This window comes from Fukomys damarensis, unplaced genomic scaffold, assembly GCF_012274545.1.
Source record: "Fukomys damarensis isolate Sample0158 unplaced genomic scaffold, DMR_v1.0_HiC HiC_scaffold_24, whole genome shotgun sequence".
NCBI classification, from domain to species: Eukaryota; Metazoa; Chordata; class Mammalia; order Rodentia; family Bathyergidae; genus Fukomys; species Fukomys damarensis.
Genome location: NW_022900936.1, coordinates 43,377,431 through 43,403,819, shown reverse-complemented (window position 1 = coordinate 43,403,819; position 26,389 = coordinate 43,377,431). Strand labels below are relative to the sequence as shown.

Genomic DNA, 26,389 nt, shown 5'->3' with positions numbered 1-26,389 from the left:
AATAACCATGAAATAATTTTTTCTTTGGTAATATATTACATACACCATAGAATATATAGATTGAATGTAGTAGAAAGCAGCAGTGAGAAACTGAGGTATTGAAAGCAGTATCTGGGACTTAGCTCTAGAAATTAAGATATATCAAATAAGAGAAATTATGATGAACAAAAATTTAACATTTTTAGTACTGTTGAGATTTTGTAAATTTTTTTGAGATTAGTAATTTAGGTCAAAACAATTTGAGATTTTGTAGTACTTGCTATTTAAACAAGAGCAGTAAGTCTGAATTACTGAATTTGCTTTTTAATTTTTGTTTTTCTAGATTTAATTACTTGTTTGGATACTGCATCCAATTTTTTGGAACCTGAGTTCAGGTATGGTCATATTTGTGACTTGTGTGTATGTATTTAAATGTTTCTCTTAATCTACTTCTCATTGTGTTACACTGAAGATTATCATATAATGTGTGACACATAATCATTGTTTGGAGACTTCAGTAAACTAGAGCTAATTTAAACTATTTAGTTGCAATATTTAAATTCTGCTTTAATTGTAACATTTAGATATTAAAGTGTATAATTTTATACACTTTAAAATTAGAACTATTTGCCAAGACCTGTGTAAAGGTACAAGATCCCAATAATGAATGGAACTGTACTATATACTGAAATTGTACCAATAAACTCAATGAGGAAAAAAAAATGAAACAAAAAAAAGTAGAACTATTTGCTTTTTAAAATCTGACAAAACTATTGCTAAAAATAGAAAAGCTATTTCTCTGTTTTTTTTTTTTTTTAAGAAAAGGGAGGGGATGGTGGAGGCTGTAACTGAATTCTTCAGTGTTCTTATTAAGTAGCATTTGTAGTACTATTTCTATGCTTTCTACCTTTGTTTTTTGCCCAGACTAGCATTACTGTTTAATTGATCTCCCATTTCTAATCTTTGCTAGCTTTCTTTTGTTCATGCTACCAAGTAGTTTTAAAAAATACATAATGATCATTTACCTCCTTAAAAATGTTGCAAGACTATTGTGATTAAAAACTTCAGATTCCTTAGCTTCATCATCAGTCTTTCACGAATAGGCCCTGGGTCACTTTTCCAATCTCATCTACATATATGCTGTGATTTACACTGCTGTGAGCTGTCAGAACTCTTGCTTGGAACCACTTTACTCTGGTTTGCTTGGCAAAGTCATTCTCATCTTTTAAAACCCTTTTCACTAGCCTCCATTCAACTTGCTCCCTTTCCCAAAGAACCTTAATTTGTCTTCAAGAATGTTCTCTTTCTCTTTGGGAAGAGTGCCCTGTTCTGCATCAAGGGAGTCTATTTAGCAAGAGTAATGTTCCCTCTACTGTTCAGCTCCATCACCATCACTTACAACCAAACTGCCAGCATCCCTCTGCTGGGTTACTGCACTACCTTCCTGATGGTGTCCCAGCCTCCACTCATGATTCCTTACGCACCACTCCCCCAGGAGCCAGAATAATCATACATAGTGGATGAAGAGAAACGTGACTACACACACGTCATGGTAATTATGTACATATGTAAGCTGTCAAAATCCTTTATTCGCCTCTGTACTGTACTTAGAAATAATCCCATGCTCCTTTCCCACAAGGCTTCCATATGATCTACTCCCTGCCCATCTCTCTGGCCTTCCTTTTTTTGCTCAGTGTACTCTGCCTGGAGTGGCCATTCACGCTTACAGGAAGACACCTGCCAGCTGTCTTGCCTCAAGGCCATGCTCTTTCTAGTGATTGGTGTGCATTTCTACCACTTGTTCCAGTGGCATCTAGCAGCTCACTGCTGAAACCTCACTTAGCAAACCCCTATTCCCTGACGGAGGCTATGCAGAGCCCTGTGTAAGAGAGCAGACTCTAGACCATCTCCTATCTACCAGCTCTGTGACATACATGGGTACATCATTGTTCAGTTGTCTTATCTGTAAAATTAGGATAATAATACACAGGATCTACATAAGATAAAGAATAATTACCTGAATTACTTAAAACACTTAAGATATTGTCCAATACATAGCAAGTTTACTAAATGTTTATATTACTTTTACTTAGTTAGAATTATCCTGATTATTTCAGAGTGCCTTTTCTTTATGACAGAATCAAAATCTAAATATTTGTATATTGGCTGATTGTTTTTTTTCTACCACCAGAATGTAAGGGCCATATTTGTTTGGTTACCCTTTTTAAACTCAGTTTCAGGCCCAGACCAGACATTCAGCAGACTACATAATCGACATTCCCATAAGTTTGAGGAATATGATGAATAGATCTTATAATAGAAATATGTCTGCCGTTCATTACAAAGTAAGATAAAGCAATATGTAGAATGTGCAAATATTTTTGTAAATATATGGCTTAAGAGATGCTGAAAGTGTGTATAGAAAAAATGCTGAGGAAGCTTTTTCGAAATGATTCTCTCAGGATGGTAACATTATGCAAGTTAGTTACATTGAACTAAAAAATACATGTGTGATATTTTTTGCTTTTCTCCAGACAGTACAGCATTAACATAAACCATTATGTGTTTACATTTTTCAGTAAGTACTGCCCACCTGGTTGTCTCCTTCCTTTTGCTGAGATATCTGGAACAATTCCTCATGGATATAGAGATGTGAGTTGGACATAGACTTATTTTAAAGTTGCAATGTAACTTTTTAAAAATTGTAGAATATTTAGATGTATATTTGTTATATGTTTTTACCTTTTAATTTTTAGGAATTATTTCTTTTTAGTAATAGGCAATGTTGTATTCTTTTTCTTCAAAAATGTTATGGCATCAGTACTCTATGTGAACTGCCCCAATCAACTGATTTCCTGAGGAAGCAGAATTGTCTTGATTATGAATATGAAAAGAAAATTTAAATTAATATTTTCTCTTCCCTTCTTTAAGTCTTCACCATTATGCATGGCTGGTATACATGCAGGAGTAGTGTCGGATATGTTGGGTGGCCAAATCAGTGTTGTAATTAGTAAAGGCATCCCATACTATGAAAGTTCTTTGGCCAACAACGTCACATCTGTGATGTAAGTACATACACTGTTTATAATAAGCATGCTGGGGATGGGAGACTAACTCAATCTCAACAAGATCACTCTTAGAAGGTGTCTGTGAAGTAACATGGAGTAGGCATTCACATTTGTGTTCTCACTGTGTTGAGTATTTTCAGGCTAGGCAGTGTTGTACTATTATAGATCATTATACTTCAAAAAAGTCATTTGAAAGGGTGATTTGTTTCTTCATGTTCTAAGTCTTAAAAACATCTGGGCCAATAGTCTAGAAATTTGTTGCCAAATTCTTACTTTATTGTGAAAATCAGAAGGCCTATTGTATCCCTTACAGTCCATGCAAACCAGGATGGATTGAAATTCTTTGAGTGTAAAATAAATTTTGACACAAAAGTGGTATTATGATTCTCTCATCCCAAGAGGATATTGAAAAATATGTCTTCATGGATTTTAAAGTGTTCTCCTGTTTTATGAAACACAGAATAGGCATCAGAAGCAGAAGTTGATATTATATACAAATGTAGTGCATTTTTATAAATCTTGCCTCTGAGTATGTTCAGTCCTGTAGACAACAGTAAGCCTAATTGAAGCCAGTGTTTCATCAGAGGTCCTAAGTCAGATTCATTCAGTAGACATGAGCATGGTCCATACCCAGGTCAAAATAGAGCATGAGTCGGCAGTCTTTTTCTAAAGATCTAGCAAATACTACCCCCCCACCAAAAAACACACTACCGACTCCTGCTCTATCTTGATCTGGGTATGGACCATGCTCATAATGAATTAAGACCATGCTCTAAATGAATTAAGAGTTATACCACAGTGATATATGTGCACCCATGTTTATAGTGGCAAAGTTTGTAATAGCTAAAACTTGGAATTAGCCCAGTTGCCCATCAGTTGGAGACTGGATGAGGAAGCTGTGGTTTTTCTATAAAATGGAATACTACTCAGCCATAAAGAATGAGAAACTAGAGTCATTCATAGGAAAATGGATGCACATTGAGGCCATATTCTTAAGTGAAACAAATAAAACACACGTGTAAATACCGAATAGTTTCTCTGGTGTTAAAAACTAAAAGTGTAACAATGCAAAATAGGAAGAAAAGGGCTGAATGTGTAGGGGAAGTGGGAAGGGTAGGGGAAAGGAAATAAGGGAAAAGAAAAAATATGAGAAAATGAAAAAATGGAAACAAACTCTTTGTAAATAGGAGAGGTGGGGTGAAGGAAGGGCAGGGGTGTGGGGAAAAAATGAGAACCAAGGTCTGTCCTGTAAAGGTACAAGATCCAAATGATAAATGTAACTGTACTTAAAAAGTACCAATAAACTCAATGAGGAAAAAAAAAAGGTCTAGCTAGTGGATAGTTTAAGCTTTATGGGCTACATATATCTGTCACTTATTCTTTATTCACCACTTTTTAACCATGGAAAAATCACTCTTAGCCTACTGGCTATACCAAGAGATCATGCATGGGCAGGCGGTCATTTCTCCATTGCTATTTTAAAGTTACCAGTCAGCTACCTTTCTTTTTGGTTTTTGTTGTTTTGTGTGTGTGTGTGTGTGTGTGTGTGTGTGTGTGTGAGAGAGAGAGAGAGAGAGAAGAGAGAGAGAGAGAGAGAGAGAGAGAGAGAGAGAGACTGGGTCTCACTATATAGTTCAAGCAGTCTTTGTACTCTATAGCCAAGGCTGACCCTGAAATCCTGGCAATTTTCTGCCTCAGCCTCCCAAGTTCTGGGATGATAGGTGTGTATTAGTAAGCCTGACTTTTTTATTTTTGTTTTGGGTTTTTTTTGAAACAGAGTTTCACTATGCTACCTTTCTTTGGGCTTGTGCGGGACTTTATATATATCTTTCTCCTATTCTACCTTTAGAAAGAACTTTTGTGTATATAAATTCTTTCATACTTCAAAAACATGTAAATAGATTACATTCCCTTCTAACATTTTGTTAATTGCAAGATTGTAACTGAGGACTTCATTCTTCTAGGTTCCCTGGAGCCTTATGACCAGCCATCTAGTGAACTTCTCACTTGTCTTGCTCTTCCATTCACATCACTTCACCCATTCTGGCCCTTCCTTTGAAATTCAGAAGTGATGCTACATTCTAATACTGAAACTGGAAATACTGCACCCTCTGAATGCAATCTATTGGTAGCCAGCTCTTCTTCTCTTTACTCTAAGAAACATGAGCCCCTTTTTCTGAAAATACATCTTTATTCTTTCATCAAAAGTAAACTTGCTATTTCACAGAAAAGATTTAGGAGTTAATTTATATTATGAAAAAAATATATAGTAAAGGTTATATACACATACTTGCATAGTCATGTGTGAAGCTTTGTACTAAATTCTTGGAGAAAAAGCTGTTTATCCTGATTTCAAAAATTGCTCTTCTTAGAAATGGGATTTTCTTTTAAAGAACATCAGTTGTCTAATTTTTAGCCATGAAAGTTTCACTAATAGGAAGTCATGTGTTATGTGTGTATCATGAGAAAATACCTTTTTCTTTTTCAGGGGACACTTATCTACAAGTCTTTTTACATTTAAGACGAGTGGTAAGCCTTTCATGGAATTTCTAACATAATTTATTTGTATAATAATTAATTTTTTCTAACACCAACTGTTAGTCAAACACTGCTGGGTTTGTTTTGTTTTTTTGTTTTGCACCTTCTTATTTGCCATAACAACACTATGAATAAAATAGGTACTTAATTACACAATAAAGTGGATCTTCTCTACTTTGTAAGAAGGGGGCTTCCTTAGAGAGGATGACTTTGATGAGATTATATGTGTTCAGGGTGGTATGCTGTGGACACAGGATAACTTTTGAACTTGTGCAGCAGAAATTATTTGTTGAGTGCAACTTTTCATTTGACAGATATTATTCTGATGATAGTGATACAACAGCAAGCAAAATAAATACACAGCCCTCATAAAGAGTGTTACATGTTAACAAAGACCAAAAAGAGGTAAAGGAGCAGGTCGACCACTTGGTAGAGGTCTCAGAGTTGGTGATACACCTCCATACATTAACAGTCATTACTTATACATGCATTGTCAGCCCTCTGCAACCATGAGTTTCATATGTGCACATTGACAGTACTTGGGAAAAAAATTGCATCTTTACTGAACATGACAGACTTTTTCTTGTTTTTGCTCCTTCAATAATATAGTATAACAACTGTTTACATTGTATTAGGCATTGTAAGCAATCTACAGAAGGTTGAAAGTAAGTGGTACCTCTGTTCACAAATGCTTTTAATTGCAATCAATATGATTTGCAAACAGCAGTATTTGGCAAAATTTTGTTTTTGTTTGCAAATTCTACATCAGGTGATAAACCTGACTCTGGGCATCTTTCCCATACAAACACAAACATGGCCATCTTTTCCAATAGCATAGAAAAAATTAAGTGCATGAACTGAAGTACTGTATACAGAAAGAATATATAGGATATGTGCTAATTATGTAGTATTTTATATGAGGGAATTGAACATCTATGCATTTTGGTATCTGCTTGGTTACAGGAGGTTGGGTCTCAGACCCAATCTTCTGTGGATATTGAGGGGTATGTATGTGTAAGATTCTTCATGATACAAAGATAGGGATCCAAGAAGCACTTGCCTAGTTGTGTAATAGAAAGTAAGTTTATTGTATAGGTTTTAAATTCCATCTGGAAACCAGATTTTTTTTTTTTTCAGGTTGTTATGGAACACTGGGCATGGAATCTGGTGTGATTGCTGACTCTCAGATAACAGCATCATCAGTACTGGAGTGGACTGACCATACAGGGCAGAAGAACAGTTGGAAACCTGAAAAGGCCAGACTGAAAAAACCTGGACCTCCTTGGGCTGCTTTGGCCACTGATAAAAATCAGTGGTTACAAATAGATCTGAATAAGGAAAAGAAGATAACAGGTTAAAAGGCATAATTTTCTATAGTGATTGGTAATACTGATTTTATTTGGAAACTGGTAACATCGAAGATTTTCATAGAAAAATTAAATCATAGAAAATTAGGTCACTGAAAATTTAATTATATAGTTTCAGTTTTTCTTCACTGCTGCTATTACTAAAGAGAGTTTTTGTTTTTTTGTTTTGTTTTGTTTGGTACCAGGGATCGAACTCAGGTCCTTGTGCTTGTGAGGCAGGTAGCAAATCCCCAGCCCTAAAGAGGGTTTTTTGGTTTTTATTTTATTTTTTGAGAAAGGGTCTTGCTGTATAGTTCAGACTGGCCCTGAACGCAGCAGTGTTCCTCCATCCTGGGCCTCCGAAGTGCTAGGATTACAAGCATATGCCGCCACTCCTGCCTCAAGATAGCTGCATGAAACACGGTGATATTGGGGATTGAACCCACGCTTTGCCTACATCTCTAGAACTTTTTTTTTTTTTTTTTAAGTTTTGAGACAGTGTCTCACTAAATTTCTGAGTTTCTCAGGCAAGGTCCTAACTTGTATTCTTCTTTGCTCAGCCTCTCAGAGTGCTGGGATTATAGGTGGGAACCAGCATGCCTTGACTGTTACTTAGTTCTTAAAAATGATTTTTTCATTGTAATAATCACCTCTTGCACTCATCAAGAGAAATTTATATTCAAGAAGAATCCATTTTAAGTGCTATAAATACCAAATGTTCTATATATGCTAAGTGTAAATTTGATTTACAACTCAGCAAATAATTGGTCAAGATTGGTTTAAATAATTTTGTTAAAAGATTTATTTTTCTTTGGTACCAAAAATAATATCAATCATCACCTTTAATTTGCCCATTCCCAGGAAGTCATTTTTACTTAGAATCTGAAATATATTTTATATTCATGTGAACATTGGCTGCCAAAATAGAATAGTTCTTTTCTGATGCACAGCCATAATTCTTCCTATTTCTGCAAGGAAACAAAGCCAAAGATTTAGTACCTATTGTGGTGAAAACTTCCGCATGGTGATAAAAATGAGCAGTAGGCAAAAACACTTAACAGTGCAACTGAAGTGGTCATGCTTTGATGCTGAAAAACTCTGGAACTCAGACTCTGCACTAATATAGACTGTTCTCCAGGCATTATCACCACTGGATCCACTATGGTAGAGCACAATTATTATGTATCTGCCTACAGAATTCAGTACAGTGATGATGGGCGGAATTGGACTGAGTATAGTGAGAAGAGGATGGAGCCGTACAAGGTAAAATGATTACCAAGTATTTTTTAAAATAGGCCTTTGCCAAAAATCATAAAAGTTCAGCTGTATGGAGATGCCCTCATTTTGTCTTCCTCTGCCCTCTTCTGGTTATTTTAGGTAGTGTTATATATTGTCTGCCCTAACTGGTTAGAAAATTCTCCCTTGATTCTAGATCCCTTTTTGAGTACTTTACTGACTTTTGTGACTGCATTTTTAACTGAAATTTTTGGTCACTTCGTTAAGAAATACTAAAAAGCAACTTGCAATTTCTTGTCTTTATAAACTTAGCTTGTTTCCAGTTTTCTGCTCTTTAGACAAGAGGGGAAAAAGATAAAAATGGTGAAAGATAAAGTGCTTGGAAGATCTTGGAAGAGTTGGGAGATCTTTTCAATATCATCTAACCACCTTTTATTTTACAGAACTTCTGTTTTCCTATCTGAAGTGTTTCTTTAACATCTAATGATAATTATGAATTTTTGTTTCACTTAGCAAAAGATTATAAAAGTCTGATATGAGCCAGAGAAGATAAGATGTGGAGAATAGTTAGAAATGGATTTCCCCAGGTGTTTACACCCTTCACTTACAAAATTCTTCTGGGCTTATGTCCTGTGATCCACCGCAGGGATTTTTAAGTGGGGGAATCCCTGTCCCCAAGCCAGATAGATGCCTCCCATCTAGACTTGAAACTATGAACATAATTTTCCAATGAAATTTTCAACTAAGTTTAGTTTGATTATGTGATATTTTGTTTTGTATTATATGTTTCATTTGGTCATAATCTTCAATTTCCACTTTCCTCATCAATCTCTTTAAAATTCCAGGGATCCTTATCTTTATATAATATAAACTCTTGTGCTACTGTTCATGGCCTTCTTTCTTATCTTGCTTTTATCTTGTGAATTTCATCTTTGCTGAGTCTCTAGCTGTTGAAGCAAATAGCAGTACATCTCTGTACCTGTCTTCTGCTTAATGCTCCAAATTTGGTGATTCTTAATGCTAACATATTCTTCCCCCCTCCCATGGATCAAACTCAAGACCTCATGCTTGTGTGCCACTGAGCTAAATCCCCAGCCCAGAAGTTTGAAAATTTTAAGAATGTTCCATTCTTATATTGTAAAGAAACCCAACAGCATTGAATTATATATTTCTGAAAAAAACTTAACTTTGTTTCATTTTTGGAAGATAATTTCCCTAGCTACAGAATTCTAGGTTGACTTTTTTCTTTCCATATTTTAAATAAATTGGTCCATTTTTCTGACTTATGTTGTTTTTCATGAGACATCTGCTATTAATCTAGAGTATCTTTCATAGTTCGCTAATAGAGCATATAACTTTCAATGTCTTTACCAATTTTATCATATGTATTATACTTGGATCTTTTTACATTGATTAAGTATTATACTATTTAACATGCCTAGTATGTGTTTTTGTTTGTTTGTTTGTTTTGTTTTTTTAGTCCTGGGGATTGAACTCAGGCCCTGGCACTTGTGAGGCAGGTGGCAGCACCACTGAGCTAAATCCCCGGCCCTTAACATACCTAGTAACTGCCATTATGTCTTTGCTTGGGGGTAGATTTTTTAAATTGTCATTATTATTCCACTACACATTTTTGAGCTTTATTTTTAATGTAGCTTGGCTACTGGAAAATAGTTTGTTCTTTTTAAGGCTTGCTTTTAAACTGTGCTAGGCTGGACCTGAGCAACCTTTAGTTCCAGTTTTTCCCCACCATTGAGAAAATACTATTCTAAGTATTCAATTCAGTGTCCCTTGTATTATGGAGTAGGGCTGGGAATTTTAGCTCTTACACGTGCAAGATCCTGAGTTTGAGCCCCAGTACTGGAAAAAAAAAGGCAAGGTGAAGTATCTCCATTTTATGTGTTGGCCACATGAGGTATTCCCAGACCTGTGTATCTGTGAGAATCATTCTGCTGATTCCTAGTGGTTCTTTTCCTGGCCACTGTCATTTCATCAAAGTCAGCCTCATTCTCCCTCTCCTACCTTCTGTCTCTCTCCAGCTCTCATCTTTCCTATACTGCTCTACAAATTCTGACTGCTTTTTGCCCTTGCTGTTTCTGAGCTGTCTCTTCAACTGAGATCACCAGGCCCTGTTTAGGATCTCTGCACTGTGACCTGGAAGCTTTCTCAAGGTAGTACTTGAGTGGTGGCAGATCTCATCTCATTTGTTTGCTTTTTCTGTACAATTATTGCCTTAAGCTGTCCATTGTCCAATGTCAGAAAACCATTGTTTTATGTATTTTGCTCCATTTTTCATGTTTAAGGCCAAAGAATAAATCTAGTCCTTGTTGCTCTATCATAAGTAGAAGTACAAATTCTCACATTGAACTATGTGGTATAACAATTTTTTTCTCTCATTTGTCCATCTGCTTCCTCATCTATCCCCATCTCAGGAAATTTGTGTGTTGATTTCCTAAGCCTGTACTGTATATACATATAGACAGAGACTAAACTTCATTTTATTTTTATAAAATAGGGTTGATATACATATACAACTTGTTTTCATGATTTATTACTTTCAATATGCCATATATATATTTGGTAACATCCAGTAAGATTTAAGTCCCTTGAAGAATAGAAACTCAAACTTCATTTTCTAGTCTATCCTAATAACATCTTGCAAACCTCTCTATACTGGGATTCTCAACACACCTGACTATAGTACATCACTTTTACTGTTTTATAAAATTGTTGTCTAAGACTTTTATAAAATTGAGATTACAATATATAGACCTTATAATCATTTTTTAATTTATTACTATATGCTTTTAGTACATAATGTTTACATTCACTGTGGGGAATTGGTACTTGTACATTATACATCTTAATTTCTCTTTCATCTCCTTTTACTTCCCTTCCTCCCTCTTCTTCTCATCTCTTGATTCTCTTTTTTAGGGGGAGGGGTACATGTTTGCAGTAATATTTTTTTATGTCCTAAAATGATGTTTTTCTCTCATTCCTGTTCTAAGAGTACAAATAATTGCCTTTATTTTAGAGAAATATTGAAGGAAATCATGGAAGCTTATAAGTATGATTATTATAATTTCAAAACGAACCTTTTAGAAAATGAAGGATATTCGCTCATCTTTAGAGACTTTTAATTCCATGAAACAGCCAAGAAGAAATAGCCATATTATTTGGGAAACTAAGCATTTACTTATTCTACTTAGCTGGTGAAAAAAATACGAGTTTGATTTTATGCCACTGTATTATGGGTCTTAAGAAACTACCTAGTTGATCTGGCTGGAGGGATCAAGCAAGGCACTTCATGGCTTTTTGGGACTATGTATTTAATATTGCACTGTCCAGTAGATTCTTTGAGTCAGCTTTCTGTGCCATGCCGATTCATCCTGAAGAGCTTCTGAAGCAGTTATCTGAAAATACTTTATAAACAGTTGATCCAGTGTAAGATACTATCATTATTTTTCTGGAAATAGTTAATAGAACAAGTCACTTGTTCCCTCTGAGAGCTATTTATAGAATATATTTGTAGCTGTTGAGTTATGATCATTTAATTAGACCACATGGTATTATAGAGTTACTTGTCTGGTTCATGTAGCAATGAGTAATGAAAACTGGAATTATGGGACCTGTCTTAATTGAGTTTATCCAGTAGGTGGAGGTGGACATATCTGTTATCAGCTAGTATATGTTCCCTTTCAGTTTGAAAACAATTATAACAAGTACACAAATTATTTCCTGTATGACTTTGTATGATCAATTATTTTATTTTAAAAATAAAGCTAATACATATAAATAATTTGGAGTTTCACAGGACTAGAATTAATAATTTATGAATTCAATAAAATGTTTCTTTGTGACTGAAACTCTTTTCCAAAGTTGCCAAGTTAGCACTCTTGTTAAATTCTTGAATTGTTTTTGTATTCAATATTTTTATTTTATAAATTTGTAATGAAAAGTTTTTAAAATTATTAGTTTATTTTTTAGAAATTAATTCTTACTGTGATGCTTTACAGATGTTTAAGGCTTAGAGCAAAAAACATGTTTAAATGGAACAGTTTAGCTCTATTCTCTGTTAATGTAAAATATCAATAAATTTGTTTTTTTTTTAAAGATATTTCAAGGAAACAAAGATTATCACCACGATGTGCGTAATAACTTCTTGCCACCAATTATTGCGCGTTTTATTAGAGTGATCCCTATGCAATGGCAGCAGAAAATTGCCATGAAAGTTGAGCTGCTCGGATGTCAGTTTATTCCTAAAGGTAAAGAGATGTGTTTAACACTTTATTTTCTTGTTTTTGTTTGGTTTTTGGTTCTTTTTGAGACAGGGTCTCACTGCATAGTTGAGACTGACCTGGAATTCACTATGTATCCCAGGCTTGTCTCGAACTCAAAGCCAGTCTTCCTGCCTCAGCCTCCTGAGTGCTGGGATTACAGGCGTGTGCCACCACGCCCAGTTTAACACGTTATTTTCAATGGATTGTTAATTTTTAAATATTTAAAAATTGTCACACAATAATTAGGTTTATATTACTACACATATGAAATACATTTGTGTGACATTTCAATCAATGCGTATAAGATGTGACTATCAGATCAGGATAGTTGACGTGTGTCACTTCAGACATATATTATTTCTTTGTGTTGGGAACATTAACAAATTCTTTCTACTGGGGAGTTAAATGAGAGAGTGATAAAATATGAGTGCTTTTGTGTTTAATTATAGTATATTTTATAAGAATTTTTTAAAATTGATGATTTTCATATTAAAAAGTTGGATCTAGGATTTAGCTCAGTGGCACTGTGCCTGCCTTGCAAGTGCAAGGTCCTGATTTCATCGCTGGTACAAGAAAAAAAAAAATAATGGCATATTAAAAAGTTATATATCAGAATTACCAAAATTACAAGTGAAAGAAGTAGCATCATTCTTGTGAGATAATATATTGATACAACTTTACAAATGTAGATTCAATTTTAATTTTTAATCAGGTCTCATGTACTATAATATAAGCACTGAAGATTAGAACCATAACTGAGGCCTAAGTACCTCTCACTTTGCATTAACTAAGAGTGGCAATTACTTATCACAGTATTTTACAATATTTTAATCGTTTTTTCTGCTGTATCCCCCAAAACTACCACAATGCCTGACATATAGTTTGTTCTCCATAATTACTACATTAATTAATATGTCAAATTGTGATACCTTTATAATGTCAGATTTCAACATCATTTTGCTTCTTAATATCCTGATTATTTTTAGATGATTTAATTATTTAAAAATGAAAAATCTTGGTATATTTGTATACTTAATGTAGAATATAATATTTATACTTGATATATTCTCTGAGATTTAAAATCACTCTGAAAACATTTAATAATATTCCTTTTTAACTGTGGTTTATTAAAAGAAAAATGTATTAAATTTTGTAAACCATTTTTCAAGGTCGTCCTCCAAAACTTACTCAGCCTCCACCTCCTCGGAAGAACAGTGACCTCAAAAATACCACAGCCCCTCCCAAAGTAACCAAAGGTACACTTGCTTCTAATGTGAGAATAATAGTACCTAGATTTGTACTATAATTTTGATACATATATTTAAACATTAAGAAATAAATTCATCTTAAGGTATAGATAAAAAATTGTTTTAAAATCTTTTTTCAAGGTCGTGCGCCAAAGTTTATTCAGCCACTACAGCCACGCAGTAGGAATGAATTTCCTGTACAGCCAGACCAAACAACTGTCACTCCTGATATCAAAAATACGACCATAACTCCAAATGTAACCAAAGGTATGTAAATGCGAAAATGAATACCTTGTACGTTATAGTGTTTGTTTTTACCAGATGCTTTCAGGACCATTTCTAGCTTAAGGCCTTGGTTAAACTGTATTTTTTAAGTCTTAACAAAAAGTGTAATTTCACTCTTTAGAGAAAGGACTGGTTGCACTGATCTATGCTCTATTCTGTAGTACCATGTAAAATTGCTGTTTCAATATTTAGAGAAGACTACTGTTTTATAGCCTTTCTCTTTTTGTATTTTCCCCCATCTAGCTAAACATTGAGTGTCAGGCTTAGAAATACAATATTTCTTGAAGTCACTAAAACCAAGCACTTTTTTTTTTCCTCTAGTGGTATATTAATTAGTTGGACAAGAAACGTGGTGGCAAAGAGGGAAAACAAAAACAGAACTGTTGGGCGAATATTTTTTTTTTAAAGTACTCTGTTAACATACTCAAATTTTCATTGCTTTTTCTAAGTTTATAGTTATGATTTCAAATTGTATTGCCAGAGAGAAGATGTTCAAAAGTACGAAACATAATTAAAATATACAAAATATAATTCTTTTTACTAATTGTTGAAAAAATTTCAGTTGAATTCAGGGAAAAAATAGAATGTATTGTAGTGAAATTAGTATTAGTGTGGACAGATAAAAAACATTCTGAATTTCAGGAAAAGTGTAGAGAAGTGAAAGCAAACCAGAGAGATATTTGCCACATGGAACTCCTTTATTCTCATTTTCTAAAAATTGGCTAGATTGAGATAACTTTTTTTTTTCAACATACCATATGCCAGTTTCTTCCTTATCTTTTGAAGTATTTCAAAAGATCATTTTCAGAGTTCTCAGAGGCAAGAAATCTTAACATCTCCCAAAGAGTTTCTTCCAATTTGCAGAAGTCATTTGTTTAGGCAGAATCCCCGGCCACATGCCTGGATGGAAGAACAGTCACTTAACATACTGTTCCATCTTAAAATCTGATTAGAGTATCAAAATCTCAAGGTTAAGAGCATCTTTAAAATCTTCCAGAACTAGGATTCTTGTAACCTTAAAAGGAATAAGAGAATGGGCCAGTCTTCTTAATTGAAGGTTTCTTGCCTTCTTTTCTTTGACATGGTAATGCATAGATTTATTACTTTTTAAAACCTCAACAGATACTTTAATCACACTGCATTCATCTAAACCTGTTTTCTCCAGTTTAACAAATTTTAGGAAAAAAACATTTACTTTCCTTGAGTCCTTCCTAGACTGAGTTTTAATTTCTGTTTTATACACTTCATTTTCTCTATTTTTACATTCAGGCCAAGAGTGATTTCAGGGAGAAAGTCATGTCATGGTCAGATGTTTGCAGGCGATCATTCAGATTTTGGTAGTGAACTCTTCAGTTTGTTCTTACTGAAACTGGTTTTTTTTTTAAACATTCTCCATACTTTTTTAAGCATTTGAGTAGGAGGTCTTTATTCACTCTCAGTTACTTCTCCAACTTTGCAAAAAAAAAAGTAGAAACCATTGGAAGGGAGTTTCCTTCTTAAGGAGCCAAGAAACTTAACGTCCATCTTCTGTTCACTGCCTTGATAAAGGGGGTCCCTTGTGCTTCCTGGAGGTAATAACTTCATCTGTTCCCTGGCACCCATCCTTTGGCTTCTCAATGCCCTGACATTATTGATTATGCTGTCCCTCCCGCACTGTCATCAGCCTTTTCCTCTTTTTTTAGATACAGTGTGAAAGGAGTAAAAAAGATGCTGCACTTAGACTCACTGCAGTATCTGGGTCATAGCTCCAAGTGAATATCAGTAGTTGCCACTATTCTCATCCTCATGGCTAGGAGGAGATTGAAGGATGAAGAAAGAAACTAATATTCAAGGTACCCTTGGTAATTTCACTTTGTGTACCAGGGCCCAGGATTTTTTATGAGTAGAGTAAGATAAAGATATTAAATGTTCTCTAAGTTTTGGCAAACTCCAGCATTTGATGATTTCTGACCTGTTGATAGACACTTCTTTGGTCAGCTTTATTGAGCTGTTTTGTTACCTTCCAAATCTATAAATATTTTGCTGTTATAATACAATTTTCAAGTGCTAAATTATATTCTGCAGTTAGGAGGACACCATGATTTCATTTATTCCCTCTCATTGGGTATTCAGATTATTTCCAGTTTTTCACTCTTATGTAGAAATAGAAATTAACATCTTTGATGGTATATCTTAGAAGGTCGTCTTAATTTCATAGGAAGAATAAATTCTAGCTGTAGAATTACCAACTCTCATAAGTTTTTGTTTGTTTGTTTTGGCACCAGGGGTGGAACTCAGGTCCTTGCACTTGCGAGGCAGGCAGTGGAACCACTGAACTAAATCCCCAGCCTTCACATAAGTTTTTATGCATATTTCCTCAAAATGCCAATCAGAAAAAATACACTTTATATTCCCATTTTTTAAAATACCTGTTTCCCATCATTCTCAACAATTAGTTGTTCTTTTAAATATCTGTCACATTGATAAGCAAAAATAGTTATTTGTTCTTGTTTTAACATATTTGATTACTAATGATGCTAATTTATTTAAAGCTTATTTGTATTTTAATGTATTGTTGATTGATCTGCACTGATTTTTTTCTGTTGTTTGCTTTTGACTTTGCAGTCCTATATTCTTTATATTACATATGAAAAAAATTCACTTTCTCTACTTATTGTTTGTCTTTCTATTTTATTTTGGTGATGTACATCTTAACAAAATTTTTAAACACAAATAAAGATGGAATGATTAGTATATCTGTGAAACTTTCTACAGTTGTTAATTCTTGCAGTTGTTAACTCAGTCTTGTTTCATAAATTATAGAAAAGCTATTTGTTGATACAGGAAAATGTTAAGCAATGATATAGCTAAATCTTTTCAGTCTTTTCCCACATTAGTTTTGCCTTCTGTGTTAATGTGTTTAATGTTTTTAAAAAAATTATGCCTTTGATGTTAATGTGGTTTTTTTTAATTGTTAAAATTTTTATAATTTTAGATGTAGCATTGGCTGCTGTTCTTGTCCCGGTGCTAGTCATGGTCCTCACTACTATTATCCTAATATTAGTATGCGCTTGGCATTGGAGAAACAGGTTAGTACAGAGGTAGTTTACCTCATTGGTTCTGGGGGTCAGAGGGAGTTGTCCAATGTTAAATAAAAACTAAATGTAGAAGATAAACTATATTCAGTGCACTTTATCCATTTGAGAATGAGTGTCATTAGAATTAAAATTACATATATTTCTTATTATTCCCATTATCCCATTAAAAACTAATAAGTTCAGTTTCCAGTTAATAACTTAGCATCTGGTGGGTTTTTTTGTTTGTTTTTTGTATCGGGATGGAACTGAGTTCCTTGCGCTTGCAAGGCAGGTGGCGGCACCACTGAGTTAAATCTCCAGCCCTATTATATTAAGTTCTGCATTGCACATTGGAATCTGTGCAGTAATCTGATCAATGTTTGATATAATAGATGCGTAGTCATTTTTACTGAAGAAAGTGACTTAATTCATTTCTCTGAAGTGATGAGTAGGGTTGCCTGACCCAAAATAAGGAACTATCCTGTGGTTATACATGAAATACCTAGTACTAAAGAGAACCTCAAATGAATTTGAAGCCTTTTCTTCAGGAAAGGAAAATTCTCATATTTCACCTTAAAGGAGTTGGGGTTGCCTTGATACAGGAAGGTAGATGGATGTCATAGACTGTTTGGAGCATTAGAGGAAAATACCATAATGGGGTAACTTTTAAACAACAAACCTTTATTTCTCACACTTCTGGAGGCTGTGAGGTACTGGCATATTTACTGACCAGTGAGGGCCCCCTTTCTAGTGCAAAGAATACCTTCTTTTTCTGTCCTCACATGGCAGGAGGTATGAGCAGGTTCCCTCAGGCCTCTTTTCCAAGGGCACTAGCAGGGTTAGAATTTGGAAAGACACAGACATGTAGAGGGTTACAATGGAGAATAGCCCAAATCGAGGGAATTGCCTGAGTAAACACAGAATATTGAATTATCTTTTGTGAGGTTTACGTGAAGGAGTCCTTAGCAGCAACCATAGAAATATAGTCTCAACCTGAATAAAGACAGACATTCTGGGAGACAGAAATTTAGCTTTTATTCTGTGGATGGGATAATCATTGAGTATTAAGTACATAGGTGATACTGTTGTATTATTATAGAAGGATAGTGACAGGATTTATGAAAAGTGAATTGGATTAATTGAAGAGGAAAAAGAAAGTCAGAAATGAGTTATGAAACTAATTAGGCCTGGCAGAAACATGGCACTGATTCTAAGGAAGGGAGGAGATGGAGGGGAGATGGTTCAGAGCAGCATCAAAAGGATGCATGAGTAATTGTGTCCGGAAGAAGGATGGATCTGGGGTGGTTTGTGGTCTCTGTCTTGTCCAGTTAGACCAGTAATGATGTCACGTTGTGATAACAGCAGGAAGGACAGGTTTGGTAGAGAAAGAGTATGGTTGTATTTGTTCAATTATTCAACAGATACCTGAATAACTTGGCTGCTACCCTGTGCCAAGTATTGAGCCATGTGCTAAGCAGTCCAGAAGTGAACCTCAAAGCTTATAGACCCGGAAAAGATATAATGCAGAAAACTGTCAGCTTTGGTGTGGAGTACAGAATTTGTGTCACAGGAGGGAGCTAGAGAAGCATCTTAGGTAGATTCAGATTCACGGTATTGGGAACACTGAGCAGAGCCAGTGTGTTAGTCTGAAGACAGTAAGGAGAGGAAGAAAAGAAGAGGGCTGCAGAAACGGGAAGAGGGAAAGTGCATGTTCAGTGAACTGAGCAAAAATAATAGCAATGACAAGGCCAGCAATATTAACTTTTCTGAGGTCACTGGCTAGAAAGTGGCAGAGTAGTTTTTGGGCCAGGCTTCACAGCTTATGCTCTTAGCCACTGCTGTCTACGAAGGTATAATAAATAAATGAATAAATATAATCAACTGTGGTAAAAACATAAGGGTGTGAGAATGAGGGTAGGATAGAGGAGTTTTTGAGAGGGAGGTAGGAGTTAGGTCCTGAAATCAATTTGGGATGGTGTTTTATTAAAGGTCCCTTGATTCCTAAAAGGAGTTGGAATACATGTCTGGCATTCAGGACAAGAGGACTGAGCTAGAGAATTGGACTAACATTGTAGTTGAAATTGCTGATTTCTAGCTTCTCTACAAAGAGTAAAGGAACAGATGCCATCAAGGGGCTGTGGGAAATAGGAAGGAGAAATAATAAAAACAGGTGCAATTTATTGAATCCTTAACCCACTTCAACCACTGTTTTAAGCACTTACATGTAAGGAATAAATAACCTGAAGCCTTGTCACTTGCAGTTTAATTATAAAATCTTTTGTACTCAGCCTTTAGTATTGAGACCATTAATTTTTGGCCTAGTTGTATAGACTATCACTTTCATGTAGAAAACATTAATTTTTTTAAAAAACCTTAGGGTAATAGTTTCTCTGGTGTGAATAAACTATAATAGTACCTAAGATCCTAATGATATAATGGACAATGTGAAATTGGAAAAAAGGGGCTAACGGTATAGGGAAAGTGGGAAGGGTAGGGGAAAACTATAAGGGAAAAGAAAAAAATATGAGAAAATGAAAAAATGGAAATAAAGTATTTGTAAACAGGGAGGTGGGGGGTGAAGGGAGGGCAGGGACAAGGGGAAAAAATGAGAACCAAGACCACTCATGTAAAGGTACAAGATCCCAATAGTGAATGTAACTGTACTGTATACCTAAAATGTACCAATAAACTCAATGAGGGAATAAAATAAAATAAAATAAGCCTTAGGGTAATAAGAGCAGTGGTCCTCAGCCTTTTCAGATACCATTTTGGTACAAGACAGATTTTCCACAGTGTGGGTTGGGGGTTGGGAGGGTGAGGGGGATGGTTTTCAGATGAGTCAAAGAGCCTGCAACTTACTTAATATGCAAATCAAATGCCATCACTGATCTGACAAGAGGCAGAGCTCAAATTTGCTCTCCTACCTGCCAACTCACCTCCTATTGTGCAACTTAGTTTAAAATAGGTCTCTCCCTGGTCCAGGGTTTGGGCCCCAGGTCTGAACTAGAGGGTTTTCAGGGAGAAAAGTACTTAATAAGCTGTCATATTTTATCATTTCTTTTCCATTCCAGTTTTTTATTACCAGCTTTAACACCTCTTATCTTTTCCACAAGTTTATATTATACTTCATTTTGAAATAATGAAATAATTTAAATATAGTCGTGCTTTAAGATGAAGAAATTTAAATATCAATAATAAAAATAGCCTTACATTAGAAATAAATGTTTTCCAGTAGGAAAAATAAATGGCTTGGGCTCTTAAGAAAGCCAAATTTATGATCCTGAGCAAATCATATAGCTTCCTTACTCTCACTTATAGACAAGAATAATTTCTGCCTTCTCATTAGTCCGAAAAGCATTAATTTTAGTTAAATTAGATTTATACAACTGAATCGGAAAGTATTTTTTTATCTTGTTCTTTTTTTGTAGAAGCTTTTTGATCAACAGTAATTCTTTTTTTTTTCAGCTTTAATTGAGTTTATTGGTACATGTTAGGGATATAGTACAGTTACATTCATTGTTGGGATCTTGTACCTCTACATGACAAGTCTTGCTTCTCATTTTTTTCCCCTTATCCCTGCCCTCCCTTCCCTCCCTATCTACAAGCACTTTATTTCCATCTTTTCATTATCTCACATTTTTTTCTTTTCCCTTTTTACCTTCCCCTACCCATCCCACCTTCCCTACACCTTTAGCTCCTTTCTTCCCATTTCTCAATGTCAGTAATCTTATTAGGGTCTTCTGTATTATTGCAGATTATTCACACCAGATCAACAGTAATTCTTAACAGAGGGAGGGATTTCTTCTGGGGAGAACAAATTAGAATTTTTAGAGGTGGCTTGGGGAGAATCTTTTTTGTTATACTTGATGGCTTTTAACTCTCCAGACATTCTGTGGTGCATCCCAGGCTTTGAGAACCATTTTCCTCCCTCTGCCATTTGTCACTGTTAGTATTGATTTATGCTGAAATATGAAGGGAATGACATCTGTGCAATTAAGGGTATGAGACACTTCCAACTTCTCTCGAGCAAAGAACTATGTAAGAAAAGCAGAAAATTGGAAAAAAAGAACAACAGAATAGAAGACCAGTTGCTTTTTTTTTTTTAGTGTAAATTTTGTGAATAAATTGATTTATGAAATTTGCATTTGCATCCAAAAGCCTATCATGATTTGCCTATAGTAGCCCACCTGTCAGGGCTTAGTCTTTGATTGTCTTTTAATCTACAGACTTGCCTTTCTTTATTTTCATTACCATTTCCTGTGAATCATAGGTGGATGATAAGGTAAATTTATTGAGAGCCAGAATTTAAACAAGCTTCAGCACTGGTAACTCCAAAAGTTAAATGAAGTAGAGAACTCCCCCAGGTAGATCAGCAAGTAGAAATGAGTGTTCTTGACTAATTATTAACTCAGGTGTTCATGCTGCAGTTTCAAAGGTTTCTTACCAGAGTATGCGCTCTGCTTGCTAACATTTCCTTCTGTACTTTTCCAGAAAGAAAAAAACTGAAGGCACGTATGACTTACCTACCTGGGACCGGGCAGGTAACTTATGTGGACTTTGCATCTCTTTTCTGTTGAGGGAAATCCATCCATTACAGGTGGCAGTAGTGTAAGAGGATTGTGTTCTCCAGCCCATGTAGCTCCCCCATACGGATAGAAAAGTGGCATGTTCTCATTATTTTTACTCTTCTGCACTGTCTTCTAGTTAATTAATAATGTAGTAATGAAGTGGAAAGTGCAGGTTTCTCATGATACATGCTGTTTTTTTATTGTGAAAGGCTTGTCTGGTTTGTCCTATGTGTCTTCCTCTTAAGGGAGACCAGGTTTCTATGTGGTCTGTGTGAGTGCTAAGAAACAAAGGGCTGTGGTCCCAGTAACGAAGTATGTTTGTCACACTGGTGTGGCTGCTCACTAAGTAGAGTGTAGGAATGAGGTCTACCATCTCTACAGTGATGGTTAGTCATCTTTTCAACTACTACAAGTGACACCAGAGGTCCCTTGACAGCACCCCCCCATGTCACTGCTAGTCTGAGACTATAAAAGAACAGTGGTGGAAAGCTGGGGATTTAGCTCAGTGGTTCTGCCACCTGCCTCACAAGCACAGGTTCTGAGTTCAATCCCTGGTACCAAAAAAAAAAAAAGAAGTCAAGGACAGTGGTGGAGCAGATCACAGGGCTGCTGGTTCCCTAGGGTAGATCTTGGAAAGAATTGTTTGAGAAAAACTCATTTAAAACCATCCTTAACATAAACACTCTGTCTGGATATAACAGCAGTGATTTGCGTCTGCATATGCATTTGATAGATATTTCTACGATGTTCTGCTTTCCACTGGATATTAAAGCAGAAAATAAGCTTGAATATAAAGGCTGGTTTGTTTTAGCTATGTATTACCATGTTCTACCTTGCACTGGATGTCCTGTCAAAGCAGAAATACTCTTGAAAATGAACGCTAGTACAAAGATATTGTTATACAAATAAATGGTCTTTTTCGCTTATGATCACAATGAAGGTTGGTGGAAAGGAATGAAGCAGTTTCTCCCTGCCAAATCAGTGGAACATGAGGAGACTCCAGTTCGCTACAGCAGTAGTGAAGTTAATCACTTGAATCCGAGAGAAGTCACCGCAATGCTACAAACTGACTCTGCAGGTAATTATGTGGCAGCTTTTGGGCACCAGGGTAGAGGGAAAAACTGCCTATGTTTTCTATAAACTGTCTTAGGATTGACAGTATCTTTGATGTTTTTCATGTTAAAGAGAAACTGTTTTGTTTTGTTTTTGTCGCTGGAGATTGAACTTGGTGCCTTGTGCTTGCAAGGTAGGCAGCAGCACCACTGAGCTAAATCCCCAACAAGAAATTATTTTTGGAAGGTAGACTTTTAAAAAAGATGACCTTGGGCTGGGGATTTAGCTCAGTAGTGCTGCTGCCTGCCTTGCAAGTGCAAGATCCCTAGTTCGATCCCTGGTACCAAAAAAAGATGACCTTGGGGCCAGGGATTTAGCTCAGCGGTTCCACCTGCCGTGCAAGCACAAAGACTGAGTTCCATTACCAGTACCAAAAAAAAAAAAAACATGATCTTGAGAGAATCATTTCTGTCTTTGTTCTGTTCATGACATTGGGCCATTTATTTCTAAAGGCTTTGGGAATTTAATGTATTAAAATATTGTTTTTGTCTTGTTTTATTTTGGGCAAGAAATGGTGACGAGACCAGGAAAGACAGAAAAAGCCTTACAGTATCCTATATTCTAGTATACATTCATTTTAAACATTGTCTTATATATGAAAAGGAAAACAGTTTGTTTGTTTGTTTTTTTTTGGTACCGGGGATTGAACTCCGGTCCTTGGGCTTGCAAGGCAGGCCACCGAACCGCTGAGCTAAATCCCCGGCCAGTTTGCATTATTTTTTAAAATTAATACTTATTCCAGTAATGAAATACTTCTTTTCTAGTGAAATACTCTCTAAATCTAAAGAACATAAACAAACATTCTGTGCAAAGTTAAATGAATAAAGCTTTGTGGCATATCATTCTAAGATATTAGATAACATCTTTAATTTTGAAGTATGTTCTTACAGGCGAGAACTGCATAGGTCTGCATCAATAGCAACAATAGTGCCATAAATGTTTGTTTTTGGTGCAACTTGCAGCTGCTACCTTAAGTTATGGAATTGCTGTATTAGTAAGATAACATTTTATTTGTGTTTTGTGGCATCCACAGAGTATGCACAACCACTTGTGGGAGGAATTGTGGGTACACTTCATCAGAGATCTACCTTTAAACCAGAAGAAGGAAAAGAAGCAGGCTATGCAGACCTGGATCTTTATAACTCTTCGGTGCAGGAAGTTTATCATGCTTACGCTGAACCGCTCCCAATCACTGGACCTGAATATGCAACCCCAATTGTCATGGACATGTCAGGACACTCCACAGCCTCAGTTAGTCTGCCGTCTACATCCACTTTCAAAGCTACAGGGAACCAGCCTCCCCCTTTAGTGGGAACTTACAATACACTTCTTTCCAGGACTGATAGCTGCTCCTCAGCCCAGGCCCAGTATGATACCCCTAAAGGTGGAAAGCCAGGTCCAGCTGCCCCACAAGAAATGGTGTACCAGGTGCCACAGAGCACACAGGAAGTAGCAGGAACAAGAGAGGATGGGGAGTATGATGTTTTTAAAGAAATCCTTTGAAGACAATGCTGCTTTTTACCAAGCATCCATTTAAAGCACATGGCCTTTAAAAATAATTATTAGTGGTAGTAATATATAGAATGTATTACATATCTATCACTGAAGTGGTTGAGAAAATGTGGTGGCCAAAGTACAGGAAACTACTTAACTTGCTATCTTGCTTTAAAGGTGTTACTGTTGCGCAGTTATTGCTTGCCTGTTCAGTTTTCAACAACTTGTTTATTACTACTGTAAAACAATATTTTTAATACAGCAAAAGATCCCTATAATGCACTTCAAAGAAACTGAAAATCACTGAGTATTTATTACCAATGCTGCAGGTACATTAATGAACTCGTGTTGGTTCTATAAGCCCTGATGGGCAATAATGCATGGTACTGTTCTTGAAATATCTAATGGCTTGAAATTTTCCTTTTGTGAAAGGTGGGTACTATTCTGTTTTCCCCCTTTTCTACTCCTGTATTGCATCCTGGGTCTTAAAAAATAGTGATATAGCATTGTTTTGATTGTAGCCATATACACTTCTCTATCTTGGGAAGATTGGTGGCTAGAAAACTGACTTCTAATGAGCTGGGTGACCAACTTGTCACTTGCTGACACTCTTAAAGAGCTTTAACACTTCATGGTACAGGACCTGGCCTCATCCGTGCTTATTCTACTTGGGGCCTTTTGTGGCTGGCCTCATTCTTGTTTATAAAATAGTGGTTTTTTTGTAGGTAATACTTTTTTTAATCAGTCTCATAAAATCAGATCCTCTGATGTCTTTAAGTATACTTCTTTATGTGGAAAAATAAGAGAAGCAATTTAAAATTTAGAAAAGTCGTAAAGAAGATTCTATACTCAGAAGTAATATAAATTACCTTGAAAACCAAAAAAAAAGTGATGAGTTGTCCTCTTTGGTTTTTTTTTTTTTTTTAAACAAACACACACATTCTCAAGTCTCAAGGTGTGCTCTAATTTTAGTGAAATAATTTTAATTTGTTTTTCTCAGTAAAACTGTTATAAGAACTAGAAATCCAGTGTATATCCTTCAGTACTATGTGCTTGTGCCTTTTGTGCATAGTAAGAGTTGTGAGTAGTCCTTTGTGTCATACCTGGGGAATAGATGTGATAGCATCCTAGCAAATGAAATTTATAACCCCCAACAACTCTTAGTCACCATTTGTTCATGACCTTCCCAGAAATGGTTTTAGATGGGGTGAATGAGAAGTCATATGTAATGTATTTATTAGCCTATCATACAAAAACCACATCTGAACATCTATCTTTAGACTGGCAAGACAACACAAGTTCACTGTATGATAAAAATATATAAATTTGACATCCCTTCTTCCATGAATCTTAGTTGGTAGACTTGATGTAAAAAATGTACTTAAAATTTTTTTTTCGTTAGTACATGTTTGCAGTAGATAATGTTTACATTCCTTGTGTGGAGTGGTTCAGGTACATATGAGAAAATCAAATTAAAAGTAAAGAGTAAAATAAAAGGTAATAGTAAGGAAATAGAGCTTTCTATTTCCCATTAGATTCTAGTCATTTCTTCTGACTTAATGCCACCAGATTATTTTTTTGCCAGAATTCACTAAATTTGAATAAAGATGAACAGTATTCATTTTGCATGCGTCCATAAGTATTATCGGTACTGTATTCTAAAAACTGTACAAAAAGAATTATTTCTGTGTCTTCCTGGCCTTCTCCAATATTTTGTTGGTTTTATTCACATTTGTTTTTCCTGTTTTAAACTTGGAGGCACAATTTCAGTCATTGGAAAATCAATGCATATTTTGTTTCAAGAAGCACAGCTCCTAAACTTCTGTTAAACCATATCTGAATGTGTAAAGCACATGCATTAATGCAGCTATGTCCTTTCAGGTGGGGACAGAGTAAACCAATTGCTTTGTTGTTTTTATTCATTGTTAGTACACAGAGAATGTACTTCCCAAGTCATGTACCTGTTTAAAGCTTTAAGAGCTATGTTTTCAGTAACTTTCATTTTCCCAAAGAAACTTAATATTTTGTGTAATTGTGTGACCTGATTGCTTTTCCTTGGATCTTGACTTCTTTTTTATGAGAGGCACATTTTCTGAAATGATGCATATTTTAACACTTGATTCATATTGCCACTGTGCTGTCCTTGAACTACCAATGATTTTAATAAAATACCTAGTTT

The 26,389-nt window shown here is 35.4% G+C and overlaps 1 protein-coding gene across 1 annotated transcript in view; it reads left to right on the top strand.

The window, feature by feature from the left end:
* Dcbld2 (discoidin, CUB and LCCL domain containing 2) overlaps window positions 1–25,648 on the top strand; it is an 85,053-nt gene extending 59,405 nt beyond the window's left edge. The window contains exons 5-17 of the mRNA XM_010639657.3: window positions 323–374; window positions 2,559–2,631; window positions 2,911–3,044; window positions 5,536–5,576; window positions 6,723–6,938; window positions 8,070–8,194; window positions 12,282–12,432; window positions 13,617–13,703; window positions 13,836–13,961; window positions 16,954–17,047; window positions 21,527–21,576; window positions 22,544–22,681; window positions 23,750–25,648. Of these exons, the coding sequence (XP_010637959.1) occupies window positions 323–374; window positions 2,559–2,631; window positions 2,911–3,044; window positions 5,536–5,576; window positions 6,723–6,938; window positions 8,070–8,194; window positions 12,282–12,432; window positions 13,617–13,703; window positions 13,836–13,961; window positions 16,954–17,047; window positions 21,527–21,576; window positions 22,544–22,681; window positions 23,750–24,219 (1,757 nt within the window). The 3' untranslated portion in view covers window positions 24,220–25,648. The remainder of the gene's footprint in view (window positions 1–322; window positions 375–2,558; window positions 2,632–2,910; window positions 3,045–5,535; window positions 5,577–6,722; window positions 6,939–8,069; window positions 8,195–12,281; window positions 12,433–13,616; window positions 13,704–13,835; window positions 13,962–16,953; window positions 17,048–21,526; window positions 21,577–22,543; window positions 22,682–23,749) is intronic.
* The last annotated feature ends 741 nt before the right edge of the window (window positions 25,649–26,389 follow it).